Source organism: Ovis canadensis, chromosome 3 (assembly GCF_042477335.2).
Source record: "Ovis canadensis isolate MfBH-ARS-UI-01 breed Bighorn chromosome 3, ARS-UI_OviCan_v2, whole genome shotgun sequence".
In the NCBI taxonomy this organism is placed as follows: Eukaryota; Metazoa; Chordata; class Mammalia; order Artiodactyla; family Bovidae; genus Ovis; species Ovis canadensis.
This window is the reverse complement of record NC_091247.1, coordinates 18,240,906-18,253,541: the sequence shown is the minus strand read 5'-3', so window position 1 is coordinate 18,253,541 and position 12,636 is coordinate 18,240,906. Positions and strand designations below refer to the sequence as shown.

Sequence of the window (12,636 nt, the reverse complement as noted above, 5' to 3'; positions counted from 1 at the left end):
TCAATATATCTCTACAGCCACTAAATCACCACCACCCCCAGGAGAGAAGACATGTGACTTCCAAAAGTCTCCTCCCATTCTTATGAAATCTCTCCTGTTGCCTCTCTCCCCCCATCCCTGACTTTACAGCAAACCCTTATCCTTTTTCTGTCACTATAGATTAGTTTTTATTTTCTAGTTTTGTATAAGTGAAAAAAATACAGCTGTTCTTTATTTGCTATATTCTTTCACTCAACATAATTTACTGTGAGATTTATCAACATTGTATATATATAAATAAGTCCATTCCTTTTTATCGCTAAGTAGTATTCCATTATGTGGATATACTACAAATTATTTATCTCTTCATTGTTAACAGACATTGAGTTATATCCAGGTTTTCCATCCACCTCCTTGTCTTTTAAGTTCCTTCACATTTTCCATTCTTTTCTCTCTCTCTGATGTATTTTTACTTACTGCCTCAGATTATTAGCCCATGACCTTGCATGTAGTGGGTTGAAACCTATGGAATTGTCAGTAGTTTACCATTTTGACCTACAAAATTGGCAGTTTCATATAGTTCAACATAGAATGTTTTTAATTTTTAAAGTAGTTTTTAATGTCACTTTTTTTTTACATTTAAGACCTCTGCCTGATTTACTTATAAATTAAGCTATGTAAAAAGTTATGCATAATGAAAAATAGACTGATACTATATTAGTAGTTATTGTGTCTGGTTGGTAAAATTATGTGGTTTTTTAACTCCCTCCGTTCTTTTGTACTTCTTTGTCTTACATATGTGCTTATATAGTAAGCACTGGAGAAGATGATGGCACCCCACTCCAGTACTCTTGCCTGGAAAATCTCATGGGCGGAGGAGCCTGGTGGGCAGCAGTCCATGGGGTCGTGAAGAGTCGGACACGACTGAGCGACTTCACTTTCACTTTTCACTTTCATGTATTGGAGAAGGAAATGGCAACCCACTCCAGTGTTCTTGCCTAGAGAATCCCAGAGACGGGGGAGCCTGGTGGGCTGCCGTCCATGGGATCACACAGAGTTGGACACGACTGAAGTGACTTGGCAGCAGCAGCAGCAGCATAGTAAGCATAGCTTACTTTCTATTTTCTAATAGAAAATAAAACCTTTTTTAAAAATGGAAAAATCTATGTATTTTTCTAGTTTGCATAATTTATTTATAAATTATTCTTTATTTTTCTTTTCTTTGCAAGAATCATGGCAAGAATCAAGGCATTTTAGGGACTTCTCTGGTGGTCCAGTGGTTAAGACTTCATGTTTCTGCCACAGGAGACAGGAAGAGACCCCTGGTCAGGGAACTGAAATCTCACATGCTGTGTGGTGCAGCCAAACAATAATTTTTTTTTTTTAAAGAGCCATGACATTTTATAATAAAACATGATTTTTAGAGTTGGTTAGATTCTCTTTCATGTCACGTGACTTAGGCAGACTGTCGAGTTTGTCTGAGGCCACTGTTCACGTGTGTAAAGTGGTAACTCAGTCTTCACTGTGAGGTAATTATTAACATATTACTGTCCTTTTTCTGTTTTCCCTGCCCAAATTCTGCCTTTGGTTGGGAAAGTCACTCAGTCGTGTCTGACTCTTTGTGACCCCCATGGACTATAGCCCACCAGGCTCCTCTGTCTGTGGAATTCTCCAGGCAAGAATATTAGAGTGGGTTGCCATCCCCTTCTCCTTTGGTTAAGGCAATATAATTCTAACCTCACACTTGTCCCCTTAGTAGTTTTGAAAATGTACCATTTATTTTGTTCCTTTGTCTTTAAGAAAAATTAATGAGAGCAAACTGAGTAATGTGTTATTTCTTTTTATAAATAACACATTTTAAGTTCGATGCAGGATTTGCCTGTCTAATAATGACTTTAATGACCATTTTCATTTGTTTCTTGTTTGAAGAATATCAAAGAATATTCCAACAACTAAAGATGTTGAGCCACTGCTTGAAATAGATGGAGATATAAGAAATTTTGAAGTGTTTTTGTCTTCAAGGACCCCAGTTCTTGTGGCTCGAGATGTGAAAACCTTTTTGCCATGCACTGTAAATCTAGACCCCAAACTGCGGGAGATTATTGCAGGTGGGTATCAGTAATAAGTTTAATTTGCCCTCTCTGAAGTGCTAAAAAATTTTCCCGTTTCTAACTTGGCTGTATAAGTTTCTCCTGCTCCATGAAAAAAATGGGAAATATTGAACCAAGCACCACCCAGGGGAGTTAATGAAACTGAAGATGGGGGTCTCAGCATCCTCTGGGAATGCTGGGAAAATGCTGTTTGTTAAACTGACCTTATTATGTTTCCCATCCTACACACCTGAAGCATCACTGGAATCAAATTCCTTTTGCTACACAGTTGCCACTTGAAGCTGTCAACCCACTGTGATTTTTCTGTCACTAGTCTTCTGTTTTTATATCTGTATCCAGAGCAGTAAGAAAGTTTATATTCCTTTCAAAGGTTAAATCTGTGGGCTAGAACTTGATGATAATGACGTGAAGGTTTTGGATAAGTTAAAGTTGCTCTTGAGGCACTACTGTATGCTCACAAAAACATGTTACTGTCCTTTTTCTGTTTTCCCTGCCCAAATTCTGCCTTTGGTTGGAAAGTCACTTAGTCGTGTCTGACTCTTTGTGACCCCCATGGACTGTACCACACTCAACCTTTATTAGAACACACATTCTTTTGTGTGATACAATACTGCTGACCCACCTTTGCATTTTCCATGAATTATGGAGAGGGAGAGACTGTACTTTCATATGTTCTTTTTAAAAATACCTGTTATAAGGCTGTTGTCTGAGGTGTATTTTCTCACTGTGGAAGTGTTGGTGGTGGTTGTTCAGAGGTGGACGTGTCATATGGTTTGTAAACCCACAGTCTTAGCTAATATTGTACTTACTACACAAGGATGAATTGCTAATATTTAGCAAAACTGTCAGAAGAATTGTTAGAATAGCACAAATACCTTGAAAAGTCAGGAAAAAAATTCAGAATTCTGGTAACTGAAGAGAAGAATACAGACGTTGGTGACTTCACATGGTGAAAAAAACTTTCATGTGAAGTAGTTGAGTGCCTCTTACTAAGAATGTCTGTGGAGTATTCAGAGTTCCCTGTCTGCTTCTGTAAAGCCAGTTGGAATCTTTGGCAAGAGTGATATAATCAATCACGTTTTTTTCTGTCCGGTAACTAAAGGAGGAAGTGGTAATTGGACTAGTTACTAATGTTCTATTTTCTTTTGCCTTCTGGGGTATCATTTAATCTCTTAGACGTTCGTGCTGCAAGAGACCAGATTAATATTGGAGGACTTGCGTATCCCCCGCTACCTCTGCACGAGCCTCCCCCGCGACCGCCGTCCGGCTACAGTCAGCCAGCGTCCGTCTGCTCTTCGTCCACCTCCTTCAATGGGCCATTCGGGGGAGGGGTTGTGTCGCCGCAGCCTCATAGCAGCTACTACAGCGGTATGACAGGACCCCAGCACCCCTTCTACAACAGGGTAAGCAAGTGCCTGGCATCTTAAATTGAAGAATTTCTTCCAGGAAAAGGCTAGAAGTGTTCTGCTAATGGAGTCTGTTACCATTTTGAAACTGTACTTTAGCTGTAAAGACAAAAAATGTTTGAATGTAATATTTTTTAAAAATCAGAAGATTTTTGAATCTAAACAGGTTCTAGATCTCAATTGAGTCTGAATAGTAGAGACGCTTTTTGCTTTGATTTATTGTCCTGATAAGAAAGTGAACTCTGTGGGGTCAGCAGTGATTGTTCTGAGCTTCAAAGCAATCTGTTTTTCTCTTGGTTTCTAAACAGATTTTCCATTTGTTGTATCTTGTATAATTTTTATTGGCATTCAAAACAATGGTAATTTTTATCTTAGTTCAGTAAACCTATATTCAATGTGATACAGCTTTTAAATGTGAGATAATGGTGGGTCCTAGTGCTTGAAGGACTCAAATGATATTGGCCAGATAGCATGTAGTCTATTTCTAGAGCTTTATTTCACACTACCTTCAGTCATGTATAATTATTTTCATACTATAAATATGATAATTTTCTACTTCAAATGATGAGAGCACAATTCATTATCAGCAGTATTCAGACCCTGTCGAGTTTAGTAGCTTCAAGCTATCCTCATTTTAATGGTCTTAAACACTAATATTTTCTGTAGGAAAACAGAACAACAGCCCTACTGTTATATTGGGTTGGTCAAAAAGTTTGTTCAAGCTTTGCCATAAGATGGAATGGAAAGGCCTGAATGAACTTTTTGACCAACCCAATATTTTCTGCAACTGAACTCTAAAATCCATTGTTTCTTTATTTTTGTTGTCTCCCTCTTTAGTCTGAAGTGAGAAAACATAGGGGCTAGCATGCACAGATGGAGAAGGAAGTGGCAACCCACTCCAGTATTCTTGCCTGGAGAATCCCGGGGACGGAGGAGCCTGGTGGGCTGCCGTCTGTGGGGTCGCACAGAGTCGGACACGACTGAAGCGACTTAGCAGCAGCATTCACAGAAGCCAATGCATGCCTAAATAAACTTTCAGTAAGCTAGAAAGAGAAATTTGAATAAATGTGGCAAAGAAGAAATTCTAGAGTTTAAAACTTTCAGTTTTTGAGAAATGTTTTAGCCATGTAAGTAATTAGGTATACCATCTTTAGAGGTCTTATGAATGTTATTCCATCCTTTTACTCAAATAAGGAGGAAAAGGTGGAATGATAGCATTTGATAACATACTTCATCTCTGTAAACTTTAACTGAGTGCTAGGCAGTGTGAAATTCAGGTTTTTATTTAGCAGTCTTGAAATCTGCTGTAATTTTACATAAATGTCTCAACTAATAATTAGATAACAATTGATGTTTTGAGACCAAGAAGTTTTTTTTGTAATTACCATACCATCTAGGTGGAAACTTTGTGTTCACTAATTTCTTGTGAATAACAATGATGTATAATGCTTTAGTAGTGTTTTATTATTTTTAAAACATTAAAAAATTCTTATGCTTTTAGATTTAGTTATTATTTGTCTGAAAGTTAAAAGCTGAACAATTTTCTTAAAATGACAGGAGTGAAAAAGGTAAGGGAAGATGTTACATCAGTGTAATGAAGTTTAATATGTTTTAATCTTTATTTTTAGCCCATATAATCTGATAGCTCATGTTTAGATGAAGCTGGCTACAGATAAATCCTGCAGTTATAGATTTCCTCTAAACAGTGGATTCCCCTTTTAAATAATATCCTTGCTTATTTAGCAGATAGCGTAAACTCCAGGGTATAAAGTAAAGTCTAGCAACTTGGAGTAACAGTATTCCTGAAATCCATGCTAGGAGGTTCTTAAATAATTCAGACTATTTTTTTTTGGTCTTACTTAAGGCTAATCTTTATTTGGTAAAGAATAATACTCAATTAAGATTCTATTTTGCTTTGTTTTGGTGAGATTGTGAGTTAATATTTGTATTTGTAAATCACTTAGAACCTGACACATGGTAAACCACCGATAAAAGTGTTAAATGTAAAGAGAAACTCTGGAGTCAACTTGTAAAGTACAAAACTTTAGTTGCTTTATAAAAAGATTGTATTAAATCAACAATATACAAATTTAAATAATATGACTTAAGTTTGGGTTTGATATCTTATAGAATTGAGTGAGGCATTTTTTTCTTCTGTTTTGTCACTTGCATTTAAAAATTTGGAGTTGTATTTTGTTGGTTAGTTTCATTTGATAAAGCTCATTATACTTTGATTTCGGTAATTGTTTTGTCACGTGTTTTCTCCATAGCCATTCTTTGCCCCCTACCTTTACACGCCAAGGTACTGCCCTGGCGGCTCCCACCATCTCATCTCACGTCCATCAGTAAAAACGAATTTGCCCAGAGATCAGAGCAATGGCCTAGTAAGTATAAAAAAGGGTAACTAAAGTATTAAACAGTCAGCATAGAAGTTTGCTTATTTCCTTTCTGTAGTAAAAGCACAATTTATTTTATAAATAGTTTCAAGAAACATAACCTATTACTAACACAAAATGTATTTTGTTTTCATTTTGGTTAGGATCTATGGAAGGAAAATGACTAGCAGCCTCAGGGAATGAATGATGAGTTGTTTACAACCAGAGTTTCTGGCCTAGAATATATTGTTTGTTATATAGCTTTTACAACCAAACTTTTACATCTGCTAATATCTGGTTTCTTTTAAAAGGACATTCATATATGGTATCTTTATCTATCTAAATATATGCTAGCCCTATGTATAAAAATTAGCACATATATTGGAGGAACACTTTGATTGAATAGCAGGAATTAAATAGGGCAAGGAAATTATCCAGATGTACTATTAACTCTAATCCAAAGCAAAATACATTTGGACCTAAAATTCTAGGTGTTACTGATGATAAACTTAGTTTACCAATTTAAAGAAAGACATTCCCTGCTAATGTTTTCTTTTTTTTTTTTTAAGGAGGTAAAAGCTTTAGAACTTAAACTGTTTTTTAAACTTAAAAATAATATCATTAAAGAAAAAAGTCTGATCACATCCAGGTGTCACTGTCACATATTATTTTAGCATCCTGTTCATTCATCATCCTTGTTTGGCTCAGCCTGTCACCTTTTACCCACACTCTTGTTTTGTGTTGCTAGGAGGTTATCAAGGAGGATGCTGCTGAGGGCCTTTCTTCACCCACAGACTCCTCGAGGGTAATGGAGTAGTCTTGTGGTGTGGGCCGTGAGCCTCTCCCGCTTTTGCAGCAGTAACGACTCTTAATCGTGATGACAGCGTTTCACTAACTCTGCATCTGTGGTGTGATGGGCTGCTAGTGTAGAGTAGCTGAGTACTAATAATTATAGCTCACGGATTAATTTAAAAAGCTAATGTTTAACTTTACCCCTCATTTCCTCCCGCTTTTCCCCTTTTTCAATGACGTGGGGTGGTTTTTGTCTTTTTTCTTCTTTGTTCGTCCAGTAAGGAAGGGGTTCTTCCAGCAACCACCAGGAGCATTCACTTGGTGGTATTTGTTCCTTAATGTTGGGCCTTATTTTCACATTTGCCTGTTTTTTCCCTGAAATTGGTACTGCACATGTAGAATATTTTTGAAAATATTCATACTTGACCTTGAGACTACAAAAAAGACATTGTGAGCTAGTTTGATGTAGACTAGGAATGGATCCTCAGTGACCCATGCTTAATCTCGGTGCCCTCACTTAGTGTAAATTCAGTGTTGCTACAGTGCTGCTTTTCTTTACCTTTATACAGCTGGCCCTTAAACAGTGCAGGAGTTGGGCCACTGACCCTCCTACCAGCCTAAAATCCTAAGAGTCTAAATTAGAAACTAGAACTTATAGTCAGCCCTCCAGTGTTAATCTTTCATCCTGATCTGTGGTTCTGTGTCTCTGGATTCAGACAACCTCAGACTGTGTTTGTGTGTCAGTCGCTCAGTCATGTCTGACTCTTTGCAACCCCATGGACTGTAGCCCACCAGGCTCCTCTGTCCATGGAATTCTCCAGGTGAGAATACTGGAGAGGTTTGCCATGCCCTTCTTCAGGGGATCCTCCCAACCCAGGAATCGATAGACCCTGGGTCTACTGCATTGCAGGCAGATTCTTTGCTGTTAGTACTGATATATTTACCATTGAAAAAAATCTGCATGTAAGTGGACCTGCACAGTTCAAACCTGTGTTGTTCAAGGGTCAACTGTATTTATTAAAATAAAATTTCCAGTAAACAAAGCTAGTCCAGCATGTAAAGGGGATTATTTAAAACTTTCCCCCCAACACTTTAGGATGGGTTTCTTTAAAAAAAATAACTTTTGTAGGAAGTCACTTTGTGTATTTATTATTTAAGTCTTTGTACTTAATAAGTACATTTAATATGATGAGACTTATAATCTTCATTCAGTCAATGAGGAATTTTAGGAACCCAGTTTGTATTTTTCAGTTCTGTTGATTTATTTGCAGAATGTTATGCCCATGTAAACATCAATTTAATATAAAGAAATGTGGCATAGCAGTTGGAATTAATTTAGTGAAATAGTGTATCCTGAATTTATGCATAATTTTTAACTTAAAACATGCACTTGAATAGGCAGTGGTTTTGTAACTTTAATTTTCTTTGAGTTAATATTAGTGAGATAGAAAGAGAACCATTTTGGTGTTTCCATTGAGGGGCTGATGATTCTTTTTTAAGTCATTAACATTTTAGCTGAAGTGTTTGAAAGACTTCATTATCCACGAATGATAGACACAATAAACCACAGTAATTTCATTTGGGTGTTAGGGGAATCTTTAGTCCATGGATCATTGCCGCCATATGCAAGAATGAGTTTTAGTTTAGTCAGAGAGCCTTTAATACATAGATTCATGCATGCAATGCAATTGTCTGAGCTGAAATTCCTCAGCAAACTTTTGATGAAAGTTAGGTCCTGTGAAGAATTTGATGGTCTTAATGACAGAGACATGCTGAAATAGCTATTCCCATCCTTAAGGACAAACACTTGTAAGTAAAAGGTGTCTGTAATTTCAGGGACCAGTGAAGGAGCATTAGGCAAATTTTAAAATGAGTTTTTGGGGAAGGGGAAATAATGCAATTCTTAAGTTGTGTGTATAAGCCCAATAACAGAGAGTAAACATGCTCTGAATATATTAGTGCCTTTGTTTAGTGAAATAACTGTAGGATTTTCTGTTCTTTTAATATTAAGTGATAGTTTTATAATTTGCTTAGTGAATAATAGTTGCTTCCCAAGCCTTCTTTGCTTTTAAGAAATTAACAATGACAGTAGCATGTAGCATGTATTTTGCAGTAGACTAGTCCAAGTAGACACTTAGTTCAAAGCCATGTTAAAAAAAACAGTGGTGGAAATATGGAGAAGTATATATCCAGGGGAACATCTTATGGGTTCAGTTTATAACTGAACCAGCACAGAAGTAGTTAATGTAAAATTTTTTAGCCCTTCATGGCTCCTGTGACTTGCCAGACCTGTAGTAAAAGGCTGTAATTCCTGAGATAAGAAGACTGCAGACTGAGTTCATGTCTGCCCACTCAACTGTCCCCCTGTGGGCAGCCCTTGATGACCAGAGCTGCTCATGGATAAGCAGGAGCTACGTAAACATTTTTGGACAAATTGTCTTGTCAGTGTGGACACAGAATAATGAGTTAAGAAAAAAAACCCACCTGATCGCAGAGAGTTAACCAGCCCTCTGTGATCTTTTCAGTATAGATGGTCTCATCTTTTTTTTTAACCTCAAGAAATTTCTCATCAACCTTTATAAAGTGGATCCTTATGAAAAACAATTCGGTTTTCTCACATTCAGGAACACTGTAATGACTATGACTTTTGAAGGCCAGCTAAGACTTACCAGATAAATTACAGATATGTCCAGGTGTTTCATGAAGGTGAAGATGCAAAATGTAAGCCTCTGTGCTGGCTTTCTTCCTCTGTGATTGTATAGTAGAGAAAATAAGTGCCAAATCTTGGAAAACTGACAAAGAATACATTAACATTGGGCCCAGGATAGGATCCCCAGGATATTAGAGATAGAAAGGACTCGTGTTTTTCAGACTTTCAAAGCAAAAAAGACTTTTTAAGAAATGAAATCTCAATCAGAATTTCACTTTATGAAACCAGTAAAAACAAGAACTCTTGTCTTAGGGGATTTGCGTTGCCTCTGGGGGAGCCTCGTGCTCTGTGCTAAGTCATGTCTGACTCTGTACGACCCCACGGATCATAGCCCAGCAGGCTCCTCTGTCCATAGGAGCCTCCAGGGAATAATACTGGAGTGGGTTGCCTTGCTCTTCTCCAGGGTATCTTCCCTCCCCAGGGATCAAACCCATATCTCCTGCATTGGCAGGTACATTCTTTACCATTTAGCCACCTGGGAAGCCCAGAGAACACCAGTACCCATGGTCTAGTCCAGCACCATGCTGCAGGTGTACCTGACCTGAGTCTCACAGGAGGGAGCCCTTGGTGCAGAACTGGAATCCGCATGGCCAGTACCTGGAAGCGTTCCTCACCACTGTGCTGCCCCCTTGCCTCCCTTAATACTAAGCCTGACTTGGTCAGGAGCTTGGTGTTCAAGGTGAATAGGTCCTGGTGATTAGCTCTCTACCTTGAAGAAATCACTTAAGCTCTCTGATACTCCCTCATCTGGAAAAAGCAGGCCTTACCTCATAGGTTTGATTTAAGGATTACTCAGCCTTCGCATACTTGAATTACTTAATAATTATTACTATTACTACCATCCCAGAGGCCAAATTCCATGGAACTTTAAAGACTCAGAAACTAAAACTGTGTTAAATCACCTCTCCTCAGGGGTAGGAGCGGTGCACACATGCTCCAGTCCTTTTAGATTAGCTCGGCCCTTTATCTGTTGATGCTTTTCTGGCCCCCAAAGGTGGTTTGATTTCCTAGAAGCAGTTTGTTTTCCTAGAATTGAGAAGGATTTCCAGGTTGTCTGAATGCTCCAAATACTTTACACTTTTGAAAGCTTTCCAGGAGAATTTCACTTGGTGCCTTTACCTTCTTTCAGTCCAGGCCCCTCTAGGAAGTAGCAGCATTCAGATCACTCAGTAACCATGAAGGGATGAACCCACCAAGGAGGGCCTTTCATGAGCCAGGTGTCCTCAGTGGCATTTTGTTGTGGTCTTTCAGAGAGTTGCCCTTTGAAAGAGTCATATTCGGTCTATTTTTATTTACAGTGTGGCTACTCATTTTTCAAAGGAGGGAGTGTTTCCTTGAAGACGATGTTTTCCAAGGAAAGAGTAATGGAGGATTTCTTTTATCCTTGTATCCTTCCTTGTATTACTTACCATCAAGTCCTTCACATGCCTGTGCGATCATTCACTGTTTCACTACTGCAGTGGGATGGGTAGTGAACAAAACTGATGGAAACCCTGGCTTCCTGGAGCTGATGGGTTGGAGGGCTGCCAAGAGGGGGGATGATCAGTGCTACCAAGTCACTCTTTCTCGACCTTCTCTGCTGCAGGGTTTGTTCAGTACCTTTAGATCAGCTGCTTCACTGAAAAGGCATAAAACTGGATGGCACAATGTTGGATGGTAAAGAACTTTAGAAGCATTATTAAGAGCAGTATCCTGCCTTCTGGTGTGCCATTACTTTTACTTTTAGAGATGGATGAAAATTACTGAATTAATAAAAGTCCTAGAAATGAAGGCTTGGTTTTCATTAAATTGAATCGAGTTGGTGGAATAACCAAGTGAAAAAACGATGGGACTCCACTGTAGATCATTTTATTTCCACCACTGATTTAGAACTAGTAACCTGTTATCAAACAAATGGATGTCCAAATCATGCCTGTCTGTCATGGATGTCTGTCATCGTTCAGGAGCAAACTTGGACAAGAAAGCTAAAGATGCCATGGGTAAGGCAGGGCACATTTCAGGTTTCCCTGGGCTGTAGTCATAGGGTGGGTGCTCCCTGCCAGCCCCCAGGACCTTCCCTGGAGATTCACTCACACTGTTTAAAGCAATTTAGTAGTGCATTTTTATTAACTGCTTTAGCTTGGAAAATTATTAACATTTTTTTCTTTCATAAATAGTGAAAAACTATATTCACTTCCAGCTTCAAAGTCTTTGTGCCAGACTTCAGCTCAAGAAAACATTTTTCCTAATCACTAAACTACAACTAAATTGGTTGAGACACTATTGAAGAAATAAGATATTGTAATATCGATACCATTGAAATCCTAGAGTACAGTTAAAAGTTAAAAAAAAATAACAAAATCATATTTTGAACTTGAGTTTTTTAAAAAGATTGCCCTTTGCATGTGGTATCAAACCTCATCTGTCAGCTTTAACCTACGTATTATTTCTCATGTAGTTTGAAGAGAAAGTTACATTTTCCAACTTGATAACAATAGCCTTCTTTTGTGTTTTGGTATCTTGTAGAAAACTGTAATCTCATCAGTGCTCCTTTTTGATAGTTTTTCAAGTTTCCACAGATAATTCATAGTAACTTCCTAAAAGTACCTATAGTAAGTTTAATATGTAAACTAGAAAGCAGAGTTCCCATGAAGTGTTCCAGATAGTGAACATGTTAAAAGAATATTGTAAATTGACTCAACATTGTTGGTTATTTCTAGATTATTTGAACTATTTTGAGAATATTTACCACCAGCCTAATCTGTGCAGAACAATAATTGATAGCTGTGTGTCAGCTTTGAATTAGGGATTTAAAGAGCTACATCGGGAATTTCCTACTGGCCCACTGTTTAGGATTCTGGACTTTCACTGACAGGGACCAGGTTCAATCCCTGGTTGGGGAACTAAGATCCCACAAGCTGTGCCGTGTGGCCAAAACAAAAAAATAAAAAAAGAAAACTGCATCAGTAAAATAGTTACCTTACTGATAGTTTGCCAATATTTTTTCACTGTTGCATTTATGATTTCTTGAGCTGCTAGGCTCTTATGGCCTTTCTTTTCAAATGATACTTCAGTGCATGCCCAGTGAAACAAAACCTAAATCTGGAAAGTATATTTCTGAACATTAACTATTAGTGTGACTAGAAAATGTTTTATGAAGAGATCATGTGAATTCCAAGTATTTAAACCTTACTATTAAAGGTTGCAATTAATTGGTCCGAAATTAAGAGTTGCAGTTTTTTAATCAGAATGTTAAAAATTAATTTTTAAAATAATCGTATATA

General features: G+C 37.7%; 1 protein-coding gene across 23 annotated transcripts in view; it reads left to right on the top strand.

Annotated features, from left to right (window-relative positions):
- KIDINS220 (kinase D interacting substrate 220) overlaps nucleotides 1-12,636 on the top strand; it is a 94,491-nt gene that overhangs the window by 62,745 nt on the left and 19,110 nt on the right. For 11 of the 23 annotated variants that reach the window (XM_069580178.1, XM_069580177.1, XM_069580176.1 and 8 more), the window contains exons 23-26: nucleotides 1,909-2,087; nucleotides 3,267-3,493; nucleotides 5,767-5,880; nucleotides 6,620-6,676. In XM_069580178.1, the coding sequence (XP_069436279.1) occupies nucleotides 1,909-2,087; nucleotides 3,267-3,493; nucleotides 5,767-5,880; nucleotides 6,620-6,676 (577 nt within the window). The remainder of the gene's footprint in view (nucleotides 1-1,908; nucleotides 2,088-3,266; nucleotides 3,494-5,766; nucleotides 5,881-6,619; nucleotides 6,677-12,636) is intronic. The other 12 variants (XM_069580182.1, XM_069580181.1, XM_069580180.1 and 9 more) reach the window with 2 other exon arrangements.